General features: G+C 43.1%; 1 protein-coding gene across 6 annotated transcripts in view; it reads right to left on the bottom strand.

Moving 5' to 3' along the window:
• Positions 1 to 11,961: 11,961 nt before the first annotated feature.
• Positions 11,962 to 27,455, bottom strand: part of TTC7B (tetratricopeptide repeat domain 7B) — a 161,125-nt gene continuing 145,631 nt past the window's right edge. For all 6 annotated transcript variants that reach the window (XM_075753709.1, XM_075753712.1, XM_075753713.1 and 3 more), the window contains one exon: positions 11,962 to 12,960. In XM_075753709.1, the coding sequence (XP_075609824.1) occupies positions 12,739 to 12,960 (222 nt within the window). In that variant the 3' untranslated portion in view covers positions 11,962 to 12,738. The remainder of the gene's footprint in view (positions 12,961 to 27,455) is intronic.

Below are 27,455 nucleotides of genomic sequence, written 5' to 3'. Positions count from 1 at the left end.
TGAAAGCATTCCTGAGACCAGCTCCCTTCCGAACCCCATTAAGCACCGCTCCGTTCTCTGGCCTGACCCACAGGCGAGCTGCAGTCTGAGCTCTGCAAAGAGCAGTCCTGAGGCTTTCACTGAGCTCCCACCTCTGATTGAGGTCCAGCCCCCCGGAAAGGGAACAGTGCTTTAACTCCAGCCTGTGGCTGCCTTCAGTCTCTCCTCTGTGCCTTATTGTGCAGACATGAAAAACTCAATTCTGTTTTCCTCTGAACCACTGTAGCTCACTGAGTCCCACAGAGTCGCTCCCGATGGAGAGCCAAAACCGTCCCTTGCCAAATGCAGCTATGCCTGATGCACATAGGCTCCCTCTTCCTTCTAGCTGCATTTATTGCTAAGGGCTGTTAGCTCCCCAGTACATTTTCTTTTTCCTGGTGAAACCAGGAATCCAGTTGAGGTGCCATTCCCTCATGTTAGCTCTGGGAACATCAGGATCCTGAAGGTAAAGTCACACAGAAGGTCACAGCTAAGGGATTTGCGTTGTATTCAGCCAGGAGGTTATTGTCTGCTATGCTCAGGCACTAATTGCTGACGAGACTGTGTATGTACCACATCTTGTTTCTAATCATGTAAACAAGTATTTTCCTGGCCTTGGCACTGGCAGCCAAAATATGATTAAAATTCAGTGAGTTTCCTCCTCTCCCTGGTAATGAGCGTTCCCACCAAGCCAATGAAGGCAGCTGCCCGGCCAGGGCTGCGACCAGAACCATAGCCTGGTCAATAAATTCTGCGAAGAAAGATGCAAAATTCCAGGAACGGCCTGTTTCCTTGGAAGATCTGCGGAACCTGTTGCCTGGAGGACCCCACTGCATTGCTTCAGCAATGAAAAGGCAGTGCTGCCCCACAATGGACAAAAGGGATGTGATATCCCGAGGTCTCTTTCAGCATCAGATTTCTCGCTTCAAGGGAGGACAGGCTGAAAAAGAGGCAAACATGTCTCTGCTGATCCCCCCTGCACCCTCTTGAAATGCCTTAAGTCTGTGCATCAGGGCTTCTGTGATCACCTGTGGGGCCAAGGAGGAATTGCTCAGCTCCTCGGTGCAGACCTTGGATGTGGGGGAGTTTGTTATCCCTGTCCTCCAGTGATGCAGAGGAGTGTTGCATCAGCAAGTGACGGCATGTGGAGAGGCTGGGTTGTGCTCCCAGCAGTGTGCCTGCTAAAACCTGTGGCCTTTCCATGATATGCAGGAGGAATTATATTTTCCAGCCTCTGTTGATGGAAACCACTAAAAAGCTTTTTCCTTTCCTTTCCTTTCCTTTCCTTTCCTTTCCTTTCCTTTCCTTTCCTTTCCTTTCCTTTCCTTTCCTTTCCTTTCCTTTCCTTCCCCTCTTTCCCTGTCTGTAGTTTGGGGGAGTCTTTTACTCCCTGTGGCCTTCCGGGAATTGCCATGAACAAGTCCCAGGCTGCCCCAAAGGACCTGAACACAGGCAAGGCCCGTGGGACTCCCCTGCGCGCTTCCTGCATGCAATATGGTTTTGACTTTCACCAGCCTTCTGCAGACTTGGGAAGTCAGGCATGGCTGCCCCCGTGTCTCCCTGCTGGTCTCTCAGCTGGTCTCAGCCGGTTGAGGGGTCCAAGCTCACATCCTGGGTAGATGCTAATTTATTCAGGAAGGCTTGCTCCTTTGGCAGATGTTCTGCATTTCACTACATCAGAGACTTGGCTGTCAGCAGAGAGGGCAACATGCATATTCAGGGCCTCCTTTAATGTCAGCCATTGCAGAAAGCGTCTCCCGCTCGGCAGGAACTGCTTGAAATGCTGGGCAGCTACCGGTAACGCACCTCGGCACACTGTGCAAGTGGGGGAGCTCCCTTGCAGGCATCTTGAATCTCACTCCATTTATTAGAAGGGCTGATTGCTCTGATCTCTGCTCTGGGAGGCAGAGAAAACAGTGAAAACACTAGCAAGCTAGATGCTGAATTTACAGTCCATCAGGTGCGGCACACTTGCACCCTACGGGGCTAATGAAATTTGAGCTTTTCTTCTAGAAGGTGGCTTAATGCATTTCTTCCATGTTCCTTGCTCAGTGATTGTCAGTAAGCCTCTTCCCACGGCCAGCACACTGCAGTGGATGCACAGGGACATTAGCCTGGTTGCTATGCATTAGCTCCCTTGGGTAATTGTCCATGGACATACAAAGGTGGGCAAAGGTGAGCAAAGGTGGTGGTTAGTGTCTTCCATCTTATCCTATAAAGCTTCTTGTTAGAGCTGAGAAAACAGTAAATACCTAGCATGTAAGGGCCTGAGTGCTCTGCTAATAGCAGTGAAATGGGAGTTTGTGCATGTTCAAGAAAGAGTTGATATAGTTGAAGTACCATATTTGTGATTTTTTTTTTTAATTTACTTAGGCTTCCTAGGTTGTAATCTCACCTTTACCGAGTGCTGGAGGCCTGTGGTGTTGGAGTAAATGACGCTAAGGAACCTGGAGCATGTAGTCAATATATAAATCTAGATGCTGGTGGCATTTCATGGGTGAAGACTTTATCAATGTTGCTGGAGGACAGTAACTGGAATCATTGTGGTGTTGCTCTTTCTGGATCCTCCAGACTTGAGCACATCAGAAACTGTCAGAAGACAGTTACTGGAACCACCATAACATGGCCTTCACCCAGCGTGCCAGTGTTGCTGGGCTTTCAGCTAAGATCTGGGCAGAAACTGAGCTGTTTATTCCTGCCTGAGGTTACACTAATTCATCAGTATTTTATTCCTCAGGTCTAGGAGGTTGAAGGGCTTCACTCTGCCACACGGGTTTCTTTAGGATGCTGATTAGTTATTGTGCTTCTCAAGATTACCAGGCTTGCTTTTCCAAGGTGGGGCTCAGCCAGCAGCCAAGCTGTGCCAACCAAGGACACAGATTTGTCCTGTAGAACATCAGTTAAGGATAAGCATATGTATAGAGTGACATCCAGAAAAGTTTTTCACAACAGCAGGGTCAGCTCACATTAATCAGTATTGCTGGTGCAGCAGCTCACTGCAGGTTCACTATGCGGGACAGCTTTGCTATGCATCACTCTGCAGCTCTGGTGGAAGAGAAGGTGTCCAATCTTCAGCCGTTGCACCAGTAAGCAGACTGTAGGAGCTTTGTTGCCAAGGGATGGCCTCAGCATGAGTTTTCGTTACTAATGCTGTGCGTCTCTCAGACATGGCGATCTGTACGGAGCAGTGACAGTCACAAGTTGTCACCAGCTGTGGCTACCAACGTGTTGCAATGCTCCAGCAGCTTGTCCTGGCTCTGGTTCTGGCTCTGGACCTGGGAGCTGGCGGTGCTGAGTGAGGTGGCTCAGTTTAGCTTGTTCCTCCCTTTGGTGGTGCAAGCAAGGCCTCAGCCAAGTGTTTGCTGCCATTTCCACACTGGGGCAATGGATGAGGGTTACCATAGGCCGTACCTGGCATTAACTCATGAAACCTCCCAAGTCTGTCAGCCTGTGGATTTGCTCGAGGCAGACTGCGAACCTCAGTGCCATTTGCACTCCCCACACAAGGTTTAGAGCTAAGTTAACAAATCCTCTCCTCCCCCGGGTGGTAATCTGGAGTTAACATGGGCACCAGTGGTGCCACCCAGCTGAACGCACCAGGAACGCTGATCAAATGTAGGTGACCATTCCGGAGAGCAACCTGTACTGCCAGGGATCAGCAGCCTCGAAGCGCTAAAAATCCCCAAGCATCTCCTGGTCAGCTAGGAAGTTTATGTGGCATACAAATTGACCACTGCACATAGCCGGAGGTGCTCAGGCTGGGCCCATTAAACATCTGCTTCCTCCCCCTAAAGCTTCAGCACTTCTTTGCTGCGGTCCCCTCAGGCTTGGTGTGCGAATGTGCCCAGACCATCCATGCCTAACGTGGAACACCAGCACAGCCATAACAGCACACAGGCATGGCTGGAGCCTCTGGCCAGGCTATGACAGCTCAGAAATTACAGCCGCTGCCCAGTCAATAGGAGGGTTCAGTCTTGTCTAATCTGGGCTGGCAGCGTTTGGACTCACAGCGCCCATGGCATGGAGGAAGGCAGTCTGTCAGCAGGGTAAGGAGGGGAATTAAGGAGAAAGCACTCCCCTTCTGAAGCTAGCTGGCCTGCAAGGAGGAAGACGGCGTTCACACAGGCTAGGCGGCGTACAGAGTAAGGTCCTCGCCAGCAGCCTGGAGAGTGAAGCTTGGTGAGCACAGAGTCCCTGATTTGTGGAATACATTTGCTTTTTTTTTTTTTTGGTAAGTCAGTGACTAAGATAAAGCACTAAAACTCACAGTCACTGATACTACAGCAAAAGAATCAGAAAACCTGAATTTTACCAAATGAGTAAAACAGGCAATTTTAGGACCACCCAATATAACTCTGATGCTGTCTAAAACAAAGCTTATTGCAGAACCAAGCTGAACCTGAATGCTGCAGCTCTGGCCGTAGCGCCATACCATGTAATTTTTCCTGCCTCTCTTCTTGCAAGCTATTTATACCACCCCCACTTCATGTAGGCTGCAGCTGCCGCTGTGCCTGAGTGTCTCAGGCCAAGCGAGCTGCTCTCTGGAGGATGCTTTCTTCTAGGAATCAGGACACACAAGCCATTGGAGTGTATTGTTCAGCATCTCCCAGTGAAACAGGAAATTGAGGACAGAGAGCAGGATGGAGGCGGCGCTCGTCACTGATCCACGTTGCCCTTTGCACAGAAAGGAGGCTGGAGCATGAGAAGAGAATTGATATACGCGTAGTGGGGAGTAGAATAAAAAGGAGGCAGAATGTACGTCTGCTTTTGAACTGCGTACAAAAAGGCTAACGTGCACTTCCTCCAAGGTGGTGGAAAGTCCAGCTTTCCTGGAGCATGTGCCAGCCCCCAGGAGCACTTGGTCGCTGTCTTATGACCATCTCCGCTAAATCAGTGGGAATGGACTTGAGTGGACACCAAATATTTCTGACAATGTACTATTTTCCCATCTTTGACTCAATCCTTTTAGGCATTTAGCTGCTGGATGGGTAAGTACATTCAGTGCCTCGTTTCCCAGATAGAGTGAGGGTGAAGCCCTTGCGTGCCACAGGGATGTCTTGTTGCTGTTAGATCTCTGGGTGTTACAACAGCGCGGGCTTGTTGTGCACCAGGATTATCACCTGGAGAACACCTGTGGTGTAGGCAAGGCTTGGCACAGGTCCCTTCTCTTTCAAACAAGAGTAAAATCCACGGGTGCCCTTGCTCCCTAAACGTAGGTAAGACTGCACCCAGAATACCACAGTACATCACACCCAGTGAAAATCCTATTAGAAATATCTGCGAAGGCTGGATGCTGACACAGCTATCTCACAAGCACAGCTAGACTGCTGGGAGGGTCAGTCCATCACGTGCCACAGCCCCATGTTACTATTGGCCTAATTTGGGCCTACAGCGAGAGAATGATTAAAAAACTGCAACCCATGATATGCAGCACAATGTTTGGTGGTGATAATGGCCAAGAATCACAGATTAAGTCCATTTTGGGACCAGGAAAGGAAATAGTTGTGCAATGGCATCACTTCCTATTCAAATTCTCTACAGATGGGGAATCAAAGTCCGAGATAAGAATCTCAGGGTGAGGCTGATACACACCGAGGTATGTTGGCCATGCGAGTTGGTTTGAGTCTTCTCGGTTGTGACCTATATGATCTGTGCCTCCTTTCCTCCGGCACTTCTAACAAGGCTGGGAGCTATGGGTCTAGGCTACTGTTAGACACCAACTTACAAATTCTTCTAGTGTATTTGTAAGCTACAGTGAGAAAAGTCCACATTATTTCTGAATGAGAACATCCACATAAGCATATACTATATTTTTACCTTACAGATTATCAGCATAACAGTTGTAATGAATACATTTTAACTTTCCTGAGCATCTCTATTATCACCCAGTCTCTCTTTTTCAAACTAGAACGTAACAAGAGACATCAGTAGCGTAATTTCTCAGGCTACTATTCACAGCATAGGCATCTCAGCTGGGAACAGAAACCCACCATGCTCTTTCCTACTGTGTTTCTTAGGGCACATGTGGTTCTCTGCAGCCAGGATGGGAAAACTACCTTGCAAGTACATGTGGGTGAGACCCAGCTGGGAACTGCCAGACGAAGTAACTTGTGCTCTGCCACTCTACTTCAGCCTTTGTTTTGATGAAAACAGTGAGGGAATCAACAGTGCAGGTTCTCCATAGGCATAATCCAACCTACCTAATAGCTGGCTATTTCTGAAAGGGGCCCACATCGCCTCCCCACTTCCACTGCCGCCTCTGCAGTAAAAAACAACCCCAAAAGGAAGGCCATGAGCACGGTGAGCTGGTCTGACTCGCCCTGTAGCCTCACATTCACCAGACGTAACACAACAGGGCAAAGCAAATGCAGGGACGTTTGTTGAACACCTCCTGTTCAACAGCAGCTGCCGTTGGTTTGGGTCAGGCGTAAGATAAAGTTGCACCATAACTTGGCATCCAAGAAATGTTTTGGTTAATCCTCTCTGTTGCTGAAGCTCAGCCTTGCAGTACATGATCCTTCAGGTGAAGCCACTAACCCAAAATGGACCATGAAGAACATGCCAGAGTTCTCTGACAGTAGAAGATGGAAACTGTACAGAAGTTTGTTCGCCTCTGCTGGTGGGCTCTCTCCAGGGCTTTTTATAAGCCAGAGGAGCTTATGCCTACTCCCTTTTTTATTTTTAATCTCTCAGACGCCAATGCTGGCTGACTCAGCACACAACATGAAGCAATTGTTCGCAAACAGGTGTGTTGTGATTTACTGCTTCATGTGGTGCTGCCACCCCGTGCAACTCCTGTCCAGGGAGGCAGGGGCAGTGGGCAAGAGCACCTGCCCCAGAAACCTGACTTCCTGCAGGCTGGCCACTGGCATGGGGAAGTACCACAGAAGCAGGGCAATGGGATCATCGAGCAAGCGGGACTTATTCCTGAAGCACACATGTGGGAAGAAGTGATTTTAGCCCAAGAGCATGTAGGTCCTGTGTCAGCAAAGGCAGTCACCGGATGCTTCAGTCATGGGACCTGCCCTGCAGGTTGCGGAGTTCCCATGCCAGCACCCAAGAGTTTGTTACCCTAAACACTTGCTTGCAAGATTAAAAAGAAGAAAGAGAGAAAGAAAAAAAACAAACAAATGCTCCACCCTTCTGGAAGGGACCCTTAAAAAAAATTATTGTCCAGTGAGATGGTTGCTATTTTACTCCAGATAAAGAGCTATTTTTGCAAGGCAGTGGAAAGGGAAGCAACTCGTTATGTTTTATGGCCTCTGTTGCCCCCTCCAGTCCTACGTTAGTAGCTGGTGCTGTTTGGCAAACAACAATCCTGGGAAAACCTGCACTAATAATAATGTCTCAGGCTCATGATTTGATACACATCTGACATGCATTGGAAGCGAAAGCTGGGGTCAGAATTTCCTTCTCTGGCACCGCCAACTTTCTATTGGCAAAGCAAAGCCTGATTATAGAGGAGACAACTTTACAGGAGCTGAAGTGAACTCACAGAGGAACTTCGAGTCCTCTCAAAACTTTCTGCCCTAAGTGTAAAATGCACCTGTAACCTGTGAGCACGTGTGTAGAAAAATATTACACTTAAAAAAATTATAAGGAAGTCCATTTTTCTCTTTGGTGGCAAGCCCAAGGGCACACGTGCTGATCAGGTGTTTGTTCCTCGGCTGTACCAACCGGCGGGAGCCCATTTCACTGTCCTCCCAGAGGAGCGGGGTTCAGCTAGAGAAACAAACAGAAAAGCACTGACCCCACACCTTTTTAAAGCCACGTCACTGTGGTAATAACCAACAAATATTATCACTACCTTATTATGTCTTATGTCTACTGATTACTTTTTTCAAGCCAGATAGACAGGGCACCTTCGGTAATTTCATACTGGAGAGTGTCACTTTCTTGAGGAGGCAATTTTAGAGGCAGAGGGGGAGCCAAGAGCTAGTCACGCTACTCCAATGCAGACGGGGGGAGCAGGCTGTAGAGATTTATACCTGGATGAAGCAGACAAGGGTAATCTCTCCTACAGAGATGCCCGGCTCATGTAAGGACACAAAGGAAAAGAATTCAGCACAACAATGACACATTTCCTTGACCCTTTAATGTCCAAAACTGGTTTTTACACTTAGTTCCTCCAAATAAGTTTTCTAAGTGAAGACATATTTAGAAAGGCAAAAGCACTCTCCCTCCTACCTGTGTGAGCTTTGCTGTGTGCTCCTGCCGTGCCTTATGGACTGCATCCAAAAGATCGCATCTGTCAGCTGCTGTATTCTGAAAACGTCCTGGAAAAATGACACTACAGTGGTGTGTAGTGCTTGTCTGTCCCATGACTGAGTACGAGCTGCACAGAAGTGGCTACATCTTTTCAAAGGATTTAGAAATTAAAAGGTAATTAGAAGGGAGACGAGGCACTTGGGCTACAAAGGTGCTTTAAACTGGGAACTAGAAAGGCCAGGTGACCAAGGTGGTGGCAAACCGGCATATCGGGACCGTGCATCCCTGGAACAGCAAAGAACAAAGTCTGACCAGCACCCACCCCACATGCACTCTTCTTCCCCAAAAGTCTGGGGTTGTGTTTCTTTCTGATTCTCTTTAGGTTTTGCTTCAGTCCCCTCTCTTTAAGCCCACTTGCTGGCTTTGCAATTCTGAGACTCTCATCAAGTTTCATATAATCAGCGAGGACAACCACACAGGCCAAAAACTGAATATTCACTGTCTTTCCCTATTGTGCACGAGTAGGATTCTTACCAGCTAGTTTTTTATGATAATAGAGATCCATATGGACGTGCAACACATTCCAGCATTGCCCACCAGTGGGATCAGAGAAGGTAGTTTGGACATGTTGAGGTTAAATAGATGAAATGCTGGAGAAGTGTACTTGCTGAAAGCATATTTTAGCATACAAGGTTTTAACTTGATGCTAGAGGAGAGAGAGGATGATTGCCAGATTGATGGTTAAGAAAAATGTCATTTTAACTGACAACTGAACAAACAAAGAATTAGTGAGGTAAATCTGGAACTCCGATATACCCAGGCTTACACTATCATTACAGAGTAGAACAGTCTACTCAGGTAAAAACAGATTTTCAAGGCAAATTACAGCATTTTTAAAAATAGCCTTTGATGTTCAAAATGCATATAATTAATGACAAAAGTTTGCAGAGGTACAGTTGGATTAGTTCTGCTTGGACTGGTTCTCTTGTTCCTGTGATTCTCTATCAATCATGAAAGCAAAAAAAAAAAAAAAAAAAATTCAGGGAGTAAAAATGGTTATCATCTGCACCAAAATCAGAGATGAACTTTAACCAATTACTTGAATGATAAGTTTTCTTTTTGTAAGCACTGCAGGGTCAGACCTTTTACCATGTGCAACAGAGATTGTTGTTACACTCCAGCACGTGCTTAATACACCAAATGTTAATCGCTTTGTGTAGCACAAGCACACTGCAGAGGAAGGGAAGTCTCCTCTGAAACCTGCTATTCCAGTCTTATGGATGAGAGAAGCGTATTTGATCCCTGTTGAAAGGCCGGAGATCTCAAGCTTGTGCAACTTGTCTTTATAGTGATGCAGTTAAGAGTGCTTGACAACGCAATTTAGTAACCATTTTAAATGGGTGCATACGGGGTGCTGTGCAGAGGGGAAGTCCTGCCTTCTCCTCTGCATGTTAGTGTTACTACTTGTACAGTAAATCAGGTGAAAGAACCACCTGAAGCCTTTACTAGGCTTCTACTCAAAGCTTAGTAAAACCCTGGGGCAAGGAAGCAAGGGGTTGGCTTAGTTTTCAGCTGGGTCAGCCCCTGATTTATCTCCCCATTCATCTGAACAGCTATTATTTCTGACAGAGGCCGGGGGAGCAAGAGCACACATCGATCTGTACCCACATAGAGGTTTGCTCAGCCACAAAGTCCAGGAGCAACCCTCATGCAGATGACACCGACGCACTGGCACCAAGGGGAATACTTCCCCGGGACTGGCCGTGCACACTGGCATTGCTTACATCACTCCTGTGACTGAGATCCCAGAGCAGTCTGAGCACCCGACTGCAAAAAGGATAAAAGTATTATAAATATAATATAAAATATAGTATATGGTTTATATAGTATAAAAATATAAAAGTATTCTTGGCCTTCTTACTCAATTTTTTTTAAAAAAAATACAGCTTTAAAACCTAGTAACTTTTTTTTAAGTTGAAAACTATGTTTAAACAAGTGTTACTGTTTAATTCATGTGTTGCAAGGATTTCCACTTCTGCCTGAAAATTCCTGAATGTACAGTCTCACAGTGATAATCCATTTTTAAAAATAGGAAGCCGAGGCTATTCCCAAGACAAAGCAGCTTGTGGATTTACAGTGAAACTGATTCCAGTCTAAGAAAAATGAAACATATTTAGCTTCACCTGATACACGCAACAGTGGTTACAACTTCTCCCCTAACAAAAGATATGATGCGATTAGACTGTTAACCTGCCCACTTTGGAGGTTTATCAAAAGAGGCCAGGACTTGAAATTAAGTGAGAAGAATCAAAGAGAAATTCTGCTATCACAGAATTCTCCTGTTCTCCACTTTTGTCTGAAGCTCTCTTCAGAAAGGCCACCAGTCTCAGATCTAGGTGCAAACTGCCTTGTTAGAAAAGCTTTGAAAATATAATAAAAGGTGACTACATACTGTGAAGGAGCACGTCTGTGAAAGGTATTACAAATTTAAGTAACTGAACTGTGATAGCGGAAAGGCTCAGGAAGAACTGAATTAAGCAGCATCTTTTGGTACACCAGGTACCGTAAGACAGCAGGGCCAGAGCACGCGTTATGAGCTGGGACTAGAAAAGAGAGAACAGTTGGCAAATAGAAAAGAGAAAAAAAAATAACAAACCAAGGACAGTAGGAAGAACACATGCAAAACAGGCACTTTAAAAGGGGAAGGAAAACTTTGATGTTTTCGCAGTGAGCAAGATGACACAATTTCTACTGGCTTTTAAATAGATTTGAAAACATGACCTATTCCAGCCTTTTGGTCCGTTTTACAGAGAACATATGGTCTAAGCACTAAGCAGATACAATTTGAAAGTAGCCTCAGCCTAAAAGGCACATGAAATGCCAGGGGGAAAAAAAGGGAGCCAAAAATGAAGAGCTCCCCCAAGTTTAAGTCTTCTGCCATTTGGAGATTCTCACCGGAGCGCGCAGAGCCTGTGTCGCAGCGAGGATCCTCCGTGCATTTGAGGTAAGCTCTCTGGTGAGCGACAAAGAAGAACATTTGCTGTTATTTTTCTGAATCATCTGCTGTCTTGTGCTAAGCACTTTAAAACCACTCCTTGCAACAAATCAGACAAATACCAAGCAGCATCCAGTCTAACGGGGAACCTGGAATTCTTCCAGGCTCCATACGAACCCGAAGTTGCAAATGAGCAGACACTAGCCTACCCCAACCTCATGCACCCTGAATATTCATTGCAACGAATGACTCTTCTCCATGCATCCCAGAGAAACTCTGGCAACTATTTGTCTACTAAACATTTGCCCCTATTATATTAATATGTTACCAGCCAGCTTTTCCTTCAAGGGACACAAAGTGCAGGAGATGTTGTGAAAAGAACTACGCGGGCAGGTAAAGAAAATGGAAGAACAGTATGTAAATATTTAACATGCTGTTCCCATGCACTACCAAGGTATACGTGAATGTCCATGTATTATGTAGAGGCACAGTAATCTTGCTTCATCAAGAGCTGGAGTAGGAGGAATAAAAAAGAAGTGAAGATTTAAGGAAACGTGAAATCTAAGATAACAATACTATTGGCAAGAGTATAGCAGCTTCGTTTCTCTAGACCGGCCTCAGGGCATTTAATTTTGGTGTCGTTCATCTACGAGGCCAGCCAGCCGCAGGCCCCACATCATAAAAATGTGTTCGCAAGTCATCTATTTCTCCCTGGGTTCTTAACCAGGACACAGGAAAGGTTCCATTTAAAAATCATTTTATTATTAACATAATCTTCCCATTTAGCCAAGTGTGGGTCATGTATAAGGAATGTCGGTAAATATTCCATTTGAGGCTTCTTTTTACATATTTCCATTGATAAATAAACTCTGAATTCACATAAAAAAGTTAAACTTAAATAACTAATATATTTTTTGTAACAGGCATACATTGGTAAAATATAAATATTCTTGTACTCAGCCTTTGCTCTAAATAGAGATAACAGTTAGCCACACATCACAGTTATTAACAACTAAAAACAAGAACTCAACTGATTTTCTGGCCTGGACTAAAATAGAGATGGAAACAGAGAATTCACATTTTGACTTTGGGCCAAAAGAGGTTGAGAGGCAGGAAGAGAACAGTTTTATTAACAGCCTTGTTAAAAATAGTCTGCTCTGCCACTGAATTTTAACTTACTCTACATTTGGTAGTTGATTCCATTACAATTTTAAGTAACACTCAAGTATCACTAACAAAATATGGCACATCATCCATGAACAATATAATGATGTTTTAAAACTACCAGGGCAAAAGTGTAGGTGATATGAGTGATTTGGTTCTGGCTAGCCGTTTTGTCCTCTCAGTCTAACATTAATATATTGCATCACGTCACTGTTTTGGCCACTTTCCTGCAAAAGACGAGTTTGTTACCTGTAGCTCTAAAGTTTGCCAAACTAACCAGTTACCAGGCAGCCTGATACACTGGGTTTCCTCACCCAGAAGTCAGACCAAAATCGATTGATCAAGATGCCCTCTTAAAGGACTCTGGGAATGATGGTAAAAGGGACCACAGGACTGCTAGCTTCAAGCTCCAGCGCCGTCAGGAAGCATTCGGTTGCGGCATCATCATTGCCTTGAGCCTGCAGCACCTCTCCCAGGCCGTTCCAGACCTCATGGGCCGTGGAATTCACCTGGACAGCATCTCTGAGAATCTTCTCTGCCAAGCTATAGCGCCCGAGCTGGTGAAGTATCAGAGCCTGCAAGAAAACAAAGGAAAAAATGGTTGAGATTGGCCAGTTGGACTTTCCTGAAGCTCAAATGATATGTTGCAACAGTGAAATAAGCATAGGTAGCTCTTGGGTTCAAAGTGTTATAGACTATGTAATACTTTTTTTTTTTTCTTTTTAAGAAAAGAAATGACCTGAAGCAGGACTGGAGCAGGCTACTCCACGCCAACAAGGAGTAAAGTGGCTTTGGACAGGTAACAAAGACACTGATACGCAAAAACTGAGTTGAACAACAAAAACTGCACCCAGCCACCAAAAATCAGTAAGTACCTGAGCTTTTGTGGCAAGCTCCCGGGTCTAAAGTCCTACTAAAGTGTGTACCCTGAAGTGTTTGTATTCTGCCTGCACATCTCAGCACCCAGCTCATGTCTCATAACATCTGAGATCCCACACACGGCACCATCGGCTCTCAGGGATGGCAGTAACAGAATTGAGTTCAGCCCAATGGGCAACAGCCAAGGTATTTGATTCAACCAGGGAACGGGAAACGTGCTGGGACTAATATTGCACCAGTAGTGTATGAAGGTCCAGCAGGTAGATAACTTGCTCAGGAGCTTCCTTAAACACAGATTCTTCATCTTCCTCTGTAGGATGGGATCCAATTCAACACCACACGATCCAAGAAACTTTGTTTTCTAGAGAGGCATCTTGATTACCTGCTTACAGATTTCTTGTGGCTTCTCCCCTCCCGGCTCCCACTCCTTGGACTCCATTTCTTTTATTTCTCTCTGTACATCTATCCCTCAAATCCTTATCGACCTAAGCACCAATGATTAGAAAGTACTGAAATTCCATGTAACCCCTGAATTACGCACCATACGTTTCTGAGATTCTGCCCACCAGCCTGATTTCAGCATGGGCAGACTGCTAACTCCATCCTACAAAGCAACAGAGCAGACCATGCTCTGAAGAACAATATAAAGAGCGCTGTATAGTATTGACATTGAATAAATAAATGCAATGAAGACTAATTTTTATCAGCCTAGCAGATGTTCTCACAAAAAGGTGCTAAAGGGCTTTTCTGGTTTTGGAATTTTTTTTGAGCTGTCAAGTGAGTCAGCATTTCTGGAGTGAGTGAACAGCACTTCCAATCCAAAAATCAGGTAACTCTCAGGGTCGGTGTTTTTACCCTGCAGGAAAGTGATTGTCAGTGGCTGGTAGGTATCAGATGTGAAACTACAAAAAATGAAGCAAGGAGACGGAATATATAAAGGTGGTGTGGCTGGATGCACCTAACCTCAGTAAAATTAAAATGTTTTTAATTTTCGAGACAAGATTCTCTAATTAATTTTCAAAAATCTTCCTTTTTTATCTGTGTGGATTTGTATATTTAACATTAATTAAACATGTGAGTTGAATATTGGTAATACTACTTTTCCCAAACATGCCAGACTATTTTCCCTGCTTGCTAAGGATACAAGCTGCTCTTTTCAAGACCAAAGGAAACAACCAAATTTTGCAGATATAAGCCTGTTGATAGGAACAGAAACATGTTATGTCACATCCACCCTATTCTGTACGGAAAAAAGTGAAGCTGAGATTTTCCAGGTGATAGAACTAGAGCAAATACTAGCTGTTTGCCTGCTGTTATACTTTTCTAAGAATATAAGCTTTTTAGCACTAGTGAAGGAACCGCTCTTGCATGGGCAATCAAGTTGCATCCTGTACCCTCATGTTTTGAGGGCACAGCTGTTTAGAGGGAGAGCCACCTTTCACTGGTGTCTCAGGCTGGGATGGTGTGAAGACTCCTGCCTCGGGTAGCAGCACTGGGACGTGAGCTTTGCTTCCAAAGAACCAATGGGGTGAAAATTAGACTCGTTTCATGCAGAGCATCCAAAGGACAGTGACACTTGGTCACTATAGATGTGGGCTGAGCTCAAACAAGCGATCTAGAGAGAGAAGAGATAATACCCCCTGATTCATTAACTCTCTCGGAATGACGGTCAGATGTCACATATTGTGAGTGTCCAGTCTGTAGATCTCCTTCCCGCATGACTTCATTAAAATTCTGAGGCACAGAACATTTCAAATTGTTTGCGGTCTTTGCCTGACTTTGCTCTATTAAGCATTACACTACAGACCACAGGGAGAAGGAGCAGGCACGTCTATCACGCAGCAACATCCTTCAGTGACCTCGCACCATCACCCATCCAAGAAAACTGACCTCCAGTTTACCAGCTGTCAGCATGTGCTTGTTCTCTGTACTAAACCCTTCAGAAAAAAAAACCCCAAACAAACCACTAAACCCCAAATCCCCTAAAAGGCCCCAAAACCAAAACTCCTCTAAGATTTCCCAGAAATCAATATAAACTATCCTAGTCTTTCACTGCATATTTTCCTTTGCTTTCTAGCTGGAAACAAAATCTTGAAGCTACCAGTTCTGGCCTTTACCTGTTTAGCAGCAGATGTACAATGTTTATCTGCAGAATAATGTTAGGTCTCTTGCTTTGTGGATGGAGATGGGCTTGAACAACACATCAACTCTGCAGAAACACAGAGGGGTACCTAAGTGACATATGGCTCACACCTTCAGACTTGGCTTGTTTAAAGCCTAAACAGAATGCCTTCTCCCTATATCCTCTTTATAAACAGGCACATAAAATTAAAAAAAAAAAAGATAGGGATTTTGGAACCCAAATCAATTAGAAAAACTGCTATATAATAATTTGAGTAAATAATAAGAAATATTAGTAGGCAAACACCCATTCTACAAAAGATGATGAAAACAGTAAGTTCCTAAGGCATGACACAAATCTAAGGCAATCTATTTATTCTTTGTACATTTAAAATGCTGCAGTACTTGACAGAGGTGTTTAAGACAACTTTTGGCATCCTGCTAGGAGAAAGCAGGATCTTTCCTGCTATTGCATTTCTTTCACTAGCTCTTTCACATGAAAGACCAATAAATTTATGACATTTGCTTCTAACACAGTTAAAAATGCCTCTGATGTGTGTGGGCTTCTTCAGCTTTGCAGCTCAGTACAAATTTTATTTATTACTTTCCCTCACGTTTGGATTGCTGAGAATTTTGGGGTGCTGTTTTTGTTTTTTGGTTGGGTGGGATTTTTGGTGGGGTTTTTGTAGGTTGGGTTGTTTGGTGGGGTTTTTTGGCAAACCACTGATCTCCCCTAAGTGTGTTAAGGCTTCCAGCTTCTGGCTGTTCAGGATGTCTTTATGTTGTAAATACTCTAAGCAAATCTTATTTTTCTTATAGCCAGTTCTACATCGTAGAGGTTGATTTTCTAACTCAGAAAAACTCCCAAGAGAAAACTCTAATCAGAAATGGCACAGGCAGAAAGTGAAGGGAATCTCTGAAGAAACAAAGAGACTTTTTCTGCCATCATCACAAGAAGTGAAAGCAGTGCTTCATGTCTCCAACCCATTGATATTTATACTAGTCACTTTGAATAATCAACAGTGCTTGTAGATTTGTGGAGTTCAGACGCTCTCTGCTCAAGGAAAGGTCACCTGTCCTTTGCAGTGCCCATGCCATTGTCGGGGCTCACAGCTGGGAGTAACAGGGACTTTTCAATTTAAAGAGCATACAGGGGCTGGCTTTCTAAAAAAAGAGTATTACCATGTGCTGCCTGTGGCAGGGAGGTACTGTAGTCACTACAAACAAGGTTCTACACAAGCTTCACATCACAACAGAACAAGGAATTAATAAAAAGAGGGGGGAAGTGCTTCCAACTTTCTTCTCTGCTGCAGGTGATTTTCAAGATCTTGCCGATTCTTTCCTCATCCAGTCTGGAGTCACAAAGTCTCCCTCCAGTTGGTCAATGATTTCATACATGTTTCCTCCCTTGATCATAACCCTTACACTTCATTTTACGTTGCCCCACATACAAACCTGCTATTCTTTGCTTATTTTGCCAAAGCATCTGTTCAAGTATTGTTTTTATAATGCTCAGCCAAACAGGGCCCAACCCCTGATTCAAGGACCTTGGCACTGTTGTCAAAACAGAAGTAATTTGTTATTTATTACTCACTATCTCCTAGGTACCTACACAAATACAGACCAGAATAACAGCTATTGAGTCTGAATAGACAGAAATATCTTAATGTACTATCCAAAATATCTGGCTGAATAACCTCCATTTATACTTATCTTGAAAGCATTAAGAATGGCAATTTTATCTTCTGTATTTTGGATACTGTCTTGGGACTAATCACATTTAGTGTTGTAATTAATAACACATCACAAGAATTGTGAGAGTGATGATACAATTAGATAAGGAAAAGTTAAGAGGATACGACATAGAACGCAATGGGCTGCTCATGAGAACTAGGATAACAGAAATACGGCGAAAGTCAGTAAAACAAAGCGGAAAATAACACAACAGTAAGACAGAAGTTCTGCGACGTGGTGGAAGCCTGTCAACCAAGCAGCTTGGGAGAAGGACTTGGATGTATCAGGAAACCACAGGATGACAGTGTGAAAAGGTGCCAGTGTGAAAGAGGAAAACTCAAGTGACATCAGGAGAGGTTTCCAGTAGAAGGATAAGAGAGACTTTAGCAGCTGTGCAGCACACAGCTATAGCAGGACCTCCTCCTGCACTTTGTGTAGTTTCCTCTGTTCAGCAAAGGTCATTCAAACTGGAACGGGCACAGAAAATGACTATATGACAATCAATAAAAATCTTAATTTACAAGAGGACACTAACAGACTTGGTTTGTTTAACCTAGCAAATCAAAAACTGAGAGGAGATAAGTTACTTGCTATAAAAACAGTAGAGAGAACAGAATAGGAAAAAAATATTTTAGTTAGAGAATAATGTTGGCTCAAGAATACATGTGTATAAATTTACCCAGAAAAAAGGTGAAAACATTCCTGGCAATTGGAGCAGAGATATTTTGGAATATCCTTCTACTCACAGTAGCAGGGTGAAAAAGAGTGTTAAGACTGAGTCCTATAAGAAGAGCTTGCATGCTCTGATGGTTACAACTTGTCTAGAGGGCCCAGGGAGCTTCACTACTCCTGTTCCAATATCAGGTTCTCCCCCAGCTGCATTGAGAGGAGAGAGTGGTAACATTTTCATGCCTATATAATTACACTTGATGCTTCTATTGAAAGAACGACATCCTCGTGATTCCCTGGGTTACACTGAAGAAGCAGATGCAGAGAAATGTCCAACTAATGAATACAAAGATTAAAAAGCAAAATTATGGTAGGTATCCAGCTTATTTCTGAAAGAAGGAAAACTACTATGACAAAAATAACGGATTCTGAAATCTTCAAATCCATGAGGACTTTTTTTAAAAACAAACAACAAACCCCACACCATATTCATAGCCTTTTGGGCACAGAAAGAGGCATATTGGAATTTTCAAATGCATGTAAGACAAGATGTTTAATCATTCACTTCAATGGGACCTAAATCCTTACTCCACCTAGATAACGTTCAGTATGTCATTACATATCTATCTGTGTCCTAAATAAACAAGATATCTGTACAATTTGGTCTATAGTGATGGCACAATAAAACCAATAATTACAATTAATACTTTCTTCAATAAGGCAGAATTATATTTTGATATATATCGGACATGTCAAAATTATATTTTGACATAGTTATTTTCCACCTTGCAGTTCAACATATTAAGGTTACTTTACATTAGCTAAATGTAAACATTTTTAAAAAGGAAAACATTCAAATGAATTCTAATTTCCAAATGCAGCTTTACACAGTCTCCAAGTAAAACCTTCAGTCAGCAAATGCATCATTATTTATCAATATAATATCACTCAGAACTGGAACATCATCATACAACAAGCAATTGTATAAAGCCGTAATTGCTTAAATGAGCATGTAGTGTAGTCTTCACTGCAAAGGTATCTTTTTTTTCTGCAAATGGGCTTTCTCTCTTTGCAAATTAACCTCTCATAATGATTAACCAAACAGTCAATGGAAAACACGCATCTAGAAAAATAAACATGGGACAGAAATGGAAAGCTACTTAAATAACTAATGTCTGAATTTGAAAACATGATTAAAACTAGCCATTTAGAGGAGTCTAGTAAGGTCAGTTTTTTAATTTGCTTTTAGGCAAATGAGAAACCAACATTAAATTTTTTTCCATGGAACTAATATTTTAAAAATGAAAGCCATAATTATCACCCATCATAAGTCTCACCAAACCAGAGCTTTATCAGAAAGTGCTAAACAAGATTTGCAATAAACACAAAAAAAAACCCCAACCTAAAATAAACTAAACTGGTAACACTGCAGAGATCACTGTGGTTTCTTCAATGTGACTAAAAATTTCTGCTCAAGTGAGCTGGAAGTTTTCTTAAGGCTTGACTACTTCTCCACCCCTCCTGGAAAACAAACAGTTCTCAATCTTAACAGAAGCACCACTTGAGATTTTTCACCTTTATTCATCTGATACCAAGAGGAACAATTTCATTTTCTCTAAGAAAAATATAGACTATAAGTGGGAGATGTTCTCAAAAGCAATGAAATTTATTTCAAAGTGGAAAAAATATAATGGGAACTTTGACCATGAGTCCATTTGCACTTTTGCCTTCTTCAGAGAGGATGCTGAACTCTCAGCACCAAACTCTCTCGTGACTCTGCAGAGAAGGAAACTGGTAACTGGGAGAAAAGGAGAGTATGAGAAGAAGAAATGTGGCTGGCCTAACATGCAAAAAAGCATCAGAGATGCTCACCATGTTTAAGAATTACAGCCTGCTGACCTGTGAAAGACTCAACTATGGAGTTTTGAGCTCTACCAGATAAGATACTAATACTAATTTTTTCCTAGTAGGTCTATTACATGACTTGTTTGCTAAAGAGCTTCTAAGTTTGTATGGTGCAGACCTTATTTAGCTAAAAAATACCTTGCAGGGCTAAAAGTTTCCCTTGCAAACCCAACATCTATAAGAAAACTTTATAAGCATATGAAAATCAAAAAAGGACTGATTTTGCTTTTAATGATGAGAGCAGGGAGAGAGAAGAAGAGTGGAAATACTGCTTGCCTGGTTTGCTGATGACCTGCTGAATCCCCAAAAGCTAGCAGCTACAAACTTATAATCAGATATAGAGCTATACAGATGTGGAAAATAATGATTTTTTTAAAACTTACAACAAAAGGCCTAACGAAGTCAATACATCCACCTCCCCAGTAATTTTCCCAGTTCACTATTTTAGTTTTTTTTAAACAAGTCCCAGCCTGCCTAAGGGAAAGAATCAACTTTCAATCGTGGTATGCAGAAAGACATGATAGAAACATCCCATCTTACCTAAAAAAACTTGAAAATCAAGGATTATGACCATAAACAGTTCCAAAACTTAATATGTAATGTATGCATTGCAAATCCATATGCAATGTAATTTTAGCATCACAAAACTGCCCCTTGTTACATGCTGCTTTTTCAGCCTATTTTGCATGTGTTAAGGTGGCTGCTATTTTCAAACAAACCTATCAAACTTGAAGGTTTACCAGAGACTTGACAGTGTTATGCTATAATAATGAAACAGAAGAAGTGTTAGCAAGGCAAAATGAGAATAATTTGACATGATATATGGAAAAAAAAGTAAAATTCTGCAGCTGATATTTCCCATCCTCTGTGATAAAAATACACATTTTAAATGCATTCTATAATCAATATTTTACACTTATGTAGAGTGAAATAGCACATGACCTATATACTATGCTCTCCTGTTTTCTTTTCAGCTGATGAATTTGTGCTGAAACATGTCCATCTAATGGAAGTATGACTTTGCAGAATAAAACATTCGTTAACTCCTTCTTTCAAAGGCATATACCAAGAACAGCTGCACGTTTAGTCATTGTAAGCAACTATTTTCTGCAAGTGCGAAAAAATTGTGATATGGTGCATCAGTTTGAAATAAGCCATCCCATTGTAGCCAAAAAGATAGGCCTGTAACGAAGGCCTGCTTATATTATACATAATAAGAAAATGTAGCCAAGAAGAAAGGCCTGTAATGAAGGCCTGCTTGTATTATATGTGATAAGAAACTATTCATTATTACTTTAGGTAGAAGGCTAACAATTCTTAGAATGAGCACCTGCTACACATCATGAGAAAAAGGAGGAGCTACAAGACACTTCAAGGTCCTTATGTACATACTTTGCAGAAAGGGAGGACATTAATTGCCTCCAGCAACATCCTTATCTTTCTGAGGCGTATAGCAAACAATTACCAACACTGAAATACTGAGAAACTAGGGGAAAGGTAATTTGGGCCCGGGTCCCCACGACCACCGACCCATAAGCCCCCTACCCAAATTATACCACCTACTCAAAAGATAGAGGCGGAGAACAGAACTGAGCATGCGTTCTAGTTTGCATACTAAGCGAAGAAATATGAACCAATTATTGGAACGGGGAGTGTACCACTTTGTAATCTTTGTAACATTTGTGTATAAATATGACAAGAGAACCAGCATTAGGTGTGCCTGATTTGAGGAACTATCCTCCTGACACCCAGCGCTGCAATAAAGGAAATGCCTGCTTCTTAATGCTAAATTAGTGTTAAGGAGTTTTCTTTCATTCCCGAATTTCGGTGACAGTTTTGGCGACCCAGATGGGACAAGGCTTTTGAATCTCGACGGATCCGTGGGATCATAGGACCTCCAGCCGGCACCGAGGGATTCTCGGGGAGACCCTTCGATCCCCCGGACCGAAGAGTTCTGAGCACGTTCCCTGGGACAGGTAAAAGGCATTTCTCTTACTTTTTAAATGTGATTTAAGATTTTGGGTTAGAGGCCCCCTTAGCCTTCAAGTAAGCCGTGGCGTGAGCTACGCGAGGGGCTATTGTACTGTGATTTAAGATTTTGGGTTAGAGGCCCCCTTAGCCTTCAAGTAAGCCGTGGCGTGAGCTACGCGAGGGGCTATTGTACTGTGATTTTAAGATTTTGGGTTAGAGGCCCCCTTAGCCTTCAAGTAAGCCGTGGCGTGAGCTACGCGAGGGGCTATTGTACTGTGATTTAAGATTTTTGGGTTAGAGGCCCCCTTAGCCTTCAAGTAAGCCGTGGCGTGAGCTACGCGAGGGGCTATTGTACTGTGATTTTAAGATTTTTGGGTTAGAGGCCCCCTTAGCCTTCAAGTAAGCCGTGGCGTGAGCTACGCGAGGGGCTATTGTACTGTGATTTAAGATTTTGGGTTAGAGGCCCCCTTAGCCTTCAAGTAAGCCGTGGCGTGAGCTACGCGAGGGGCTATTGTACTGTGATTTAAGATTTTTGGGTTAGAGGCCCCCTTAGCCTTCAAGTAAGCCGTGGCGTGAGCTACGCGAGGGGCTATTGTACTGTGATTTAAGATTTTTGGGTTAGAGGCCCCCTTAGCCTTCAAGTAAGCCGTGGCGTGAGCTACGCGAGGGGCTATTGTACTGTGATTTAAGATTTTGGGTTAGAGGCCCCCTTAGCCTTCAAGTAAGCCGTGGCGTGAGCTACGCAAGGGGCTATTGTACTGTGATTTAAGAATTTTGAAAAGAACTTTTGAGAGGTATTGATCAATCAAGAATTTGTGTTTTAATTGTTTTGTGTTCCTTTTGTCATCTTTGTCATTTGTCAATTTTTGTTTTGTGTTTTTTTTGTGGTATTGTTTTGTGTTACTTTTGTCATTTGTCAATTTTTGTTCTGTGGATTTTGTGGTATTTGCGTTACAATGGGTAACAAACCTTCGGTGGATGGGGGAATATTAAAGAAATCTCCCCTAGGGTGTATTTTAAAACGTTGGAAACAAATAGGAGGGGACCCTCTTATAAAAAGACAACTAATTGAGTATTATAATCACTGGTGGTCGATATATAAATTGGATGATCAGGAAAAATGGCCCAAGAATAAGAATTTGTAATATAATACAATATTACCATTGGTGTTGTTTTGTAGAAGGGAGAAGAAATGGGATGAGGTACCTTATGTTGATTTGGTTGGGTTTTTTTTTTCACCTTGCGAAATCATCTTGAGTGGCTGAAGGACTGTGGGTTTACCCTGCAAGACCCCCTGGCATCAGCACTAGAAAAGCAGAAAAAGGTAGCAGGAGGCTGTGAAGGTGTTGCTCTGCGTGTAGTACGGGGCAACGGTGTTTGAAGTGCGAGCGTGATGAGGAGGATGATTTGGAATTAATGAAAGATGTTGGAGGTTGCATGGATGGTTTTTGGTAACAGGGAGAAAGGGAAGGAAGTTAGAGAAGAGCAACGAGAAAACGAAGGAGAGCGGAGACAGGCACGGAGAGACAGGGAAAGAGACGGTAACCTGAGAGCTGCGCTGCAGGGAGCGTCAGCAAAGAGTAACTTCAGGGGAGGACGGCAATACTATGGGGGAGAGGCGGGGCCTCTCCAGCACAAAATACCAGTAATACCTTAGGAGATCATCAGTGTGTCTATTGTAAAGAACTGGGACATTGGAAATGGGATTGTCAGAAATTTAAGGACTGTTTTAGGGGTCCTATGCCTATCAGTCCAGAGGTTCTGGAGGAGGCACGATACAATCAAGAAGCAGCTCCCTTTCCACGTCAGTTCCCCTTAACTAAGTCCTGAAGGGGACCAGGGGAAACCTCCCCAGCAGAACCCCTGGTTATAGTAGAGCTGGGAAAACAGAAAATAGATTTCCTTGTAGATACTGGGGCAACTTATTCTGTATTAAACACTTGTCAAGGAAAATTGAGCAATGATGCAGTAAATGTTGTGAGTGCCACAGGGAAAGCGGAACAGCGTGTCTTTTTTCCATCCTTTAAATTTTAAGCTTGGAAAACAATGGGTAACTCACCAATTTTTATATATGCCTGAATGTCCTATACCACTCTTGGGACGGGACCTATTGAGTAAATTGGAAGCACAGATCACCTTTAAAGATGGAGAAGTTCAACTATTAATCCCTGAATCTAAAGCCATTGAGGCAAGAGTTTTTATGTTGCAGGAACAACCTAAGACTAACGAAGGAATTCCCAAGGAGGTGGAGAATGCAGTGACACCTTTGGTACGGGCTAGTGAGGTTCCAGGTAGATCCAGAAGAGCAGAACCACTAAGAATTATCCTTAAACCTGGAACAAATCCGGTAAGACAAAAACAATACCCATTGAAGACAGAGGCCAAAAAGGGATTAGAAAAGTTAATACTCAACTTTATAGAATATGAGTTGCTCACATAATGCGAATCAGAATTTAACACCCCAACCTTACTCGTTAAAAAGCCAGGGGGTGAGGAATACAGATTAGTGCAAGATTTACGAGCTGTGAACCAAATTGCGCAGGACATTCACCTGGTGGTGGCAAACCCCTATACATTACTTACAGCCCTCAAAGATAAACATGAGTGGTTCACAGTCCTAGATTTAAAGGATGCCTTCTTTTGTATACCTCTCGAGAAACAGAGTCAGGCTATTTTTGCCTTTGAATGGAAAAGCCCAACCACTGGACGAAAAACTCAACTAACCTGGACTGTGTTGCCTCAAGGATTCAAAAATAGTCCAACAATCTTTGGAAACCAGTTAGCTAAAGAATTAGAAATATGGAGAAGAGACCATCCTGGAGGAGTTATGCTGCAATATGTGGATGATATCCTATTAGCAGCAGAAACCTGGGAGGAGTGTATACAAATGACTATAAGCTTATTAAACTTCTTAGGATAAGGAGGATACAAAGTGTCCAAGAAGAAAGCACAGATTGCAAAACCAATGGTCACTTACGTGGGACTTGAGATTTTACAGGGCCAGCGGAGATTGGGAACAGATCGGAAAGAGGCTATTTGTCAGATCCCAGAACCGAAAACAGCAAGAGATCTGAGGGCCTTCCTGGGAATGGCTGGATGGTGTCGTCTGTGGATATCCAACTATGGACTGCTGGTAAGACCTCTTTACGACATCTTGAAGGAGGCACAGAGAGAATATCTGCCTTAGAACCCTGAATGCGGGCAGGCCTTTCAGAGCCTAAAAAAGGCTTTGATGATGGCGCCTGCCCTAGGGCTGCCGGACTTATCTAAGCCCTTCGAACTATTTGTATATGAAAGGCAACATCTCGCTTTGGGAGTATTGGCCCAGAAGATTGGGGACTGAAAGAGACCAGTCGGGTACTTCTCTAAGCAACTGGACCCTGTAAGTAAGGGATGGCCGGGATGTTTGCGAGCTGTAGCGGCCACCGTCCTATTAATACAGGAAGCCAGGAAATTAACCATGGGGCAAGAGATAATTGTATATGCACCCCATATGGTTACCACAGTTCTAGAACAAAAGGGGGGACATTGGTTATCCCCCAGCAGAATGCTTAAATATCAGGTGATGCTATTAGAACAAGATGATGTAGAGCTCAAAGTCACCTCTGCTGTCAATCCCGCTATGTTTTTTAACCATGAATGAGGAAAATGAGGAATCTTTGAGCCACAACTGTCTGCAAACAATTGAAGAAGTCTATTCCAGTCGCTCAGATCTGCATGACGAACCTTTGACTAACCCTGATCTGGAGCTGTTTACAGACGGTAGCAGTTTTGTACAGGATGGGAAATGAAGGGCTGGATATGCTGTTGTTACAACTACAGAAGTTGTGGAGGCCGAGGCGTTACCCATCGACACGTTGGCGCAGAAAGCGGAACTGATTGCACTATGTCAGGCCTTGAGAATAGCTAAAGGTAAACAGGTAAAAGATATGGACAGACTCCAAATATGCCTTTGGTGTCGTGCATGCTCACAGAGCCATTTGGAAAGAAAGAGGATTGCTGTCAGCACAAGGATCTTCTATTACACACAAAGAAGAAATTTTACAACTTCTCCAAGCTGTCCAGGAGCCAGAAGAGATTGCTATAATGCACTGCTGGGCACACCAGTTTGGGCAATCCAATGTTAATATAGGAAATCATTTGGCAGATTGCACTGCCAAGGAGGTTGCACAACAAGGTATTCTAGCACTAATCCCAGCTAGAAGGATACAGCTACCAGGGACTAAGCCTTTTTACAGTGAAGTAGACCATAAATTGGCATTGCATTTAAAAGCAACAGAAAATTCAGAAAGATGGCTGATAACCCCCAATGAGCAAGTTATTGTGCCACCTCAATTAATGACACAAATAGCTGAGGCCAGACATAAACAAACACATTGGGGAGTGGAGTCTTTGATTGACAACCTCCAATCACAAGTACTTAGTGTTCGAATGACTAAGATTATAAAATCAGTTACACAGAAGTGTCCAGTCTGTTTAAAAAAAAACAAAACAACTCTCTTAACCAAAGGAGGCCACCCCCAGGGGTTACTAGGTGAGGGAACTCCCCCGGAGATTACTGGCAAATTGATTTTTCTGAGTTACCCAGGCAAAATGGCTATTGATATCTTTTGGTTTTGGTGGATACCTTTTCAGGATGGCCTGAGGCTTTTCCCTGTCGCACCAACAAAGCACGGGAGGTTGTTAAATGCTTATTAAAGGAAATAATACTTAAGTTTGGTGTACCAATTGGAATGTCCTCAGATAGAGGACCGCATTTTGTGGCTGAGGTTTTGCAACAATTAAGTCAAACCTTGAATATTACATGGGATTTACATACTCCATGGAGACCGCAATCTAGTGGAAAAGTTGAAAGAATGTATCAGACTCTTAAGAGACAAATAAGTAAAATCTGTCAGGAAACAACATTAAAATGGCCCCAAGCCCTTTCTTTAGCACTTCTCCACATTAGGGTACAACCTCGGACTAATAAAAAGGAAAAACGCTTGCAGGTCTAAAGAGATACGTCACCTTATCTGAACCTCTGACCCTTGATACCCCCATGCATCCATACCAGCCTGGCAACCATGTCTACATGAAGACTTGGAACTCTGAACCGCTAAAGGAAAAGTGGAAAGGCCCCTTCCAGATTCTTTTGACAACCTACACAGCAATCAAGGTTGAAGAAATTGAACCATGGATCCACTATACCCGAGTTAAGAAAGCCCCCCCTGGATCAGTGGCAAGTAACTACGGAAGGACCTCTAAAAATCAAAATTGAATCAGGTTTGAAAAAGTATGTCAAATATGTAAGATGTCTTGCTCTGTTAGGACAGGTATGGTCCTGTTCTGGGTATTACTGGCAGTTTCTTTGCTCTCCAGTCAAGGGAACCAACAGGAGCTATGGTCTCAAGCCCATAAACAACATACTGGTATAATGGGGAATGTAGGCAAAGCTACCTTACTGACAGTGGTAATACATGGAACTGAGGTGTTTTTAGAAAATGAATGGGGCTTGGAGGATGGCCATTGTGGGAAAATTCCCATAATTAAGGGGAAGGTAGGGAAAGAAATGAAAATAGGATGCAGAATGATAAATGGATCTACACATCAGAGGGCAAATAAGGCCACATCTTGTATAGGAGAAGGTCAAATTACGACCCAATGTATTTCTAGTACCTTAGATTGTTGGCACAATTTTACTTTGGTACAATCTGTGCACATAATCTGTTTAGGCGTCCTTGATCAATTGTTGGCATTAACATTAAATTTAAGATAAACGTTATCGAACCTAGTATGACACGATCCCCTA

This window comes from Balearica regulorum, chromosome 5 (assembly GCF_011004875.1).
Source record: "Balearica regulorum gibbericeps isolate bBalReg1 chromosome 5, bBalReg1.pri, whole genome shotgun sequence".
NCBI lineage: Eukaryota > Metazoa > Chordata > Aves > Gruiformes > Gruidae > Balearica > Balearica regulorum.
Note: the sequence above shows the minus strand (reverse complement) of the source record. Positions and strands in the feature narration are given on the sequence as shown.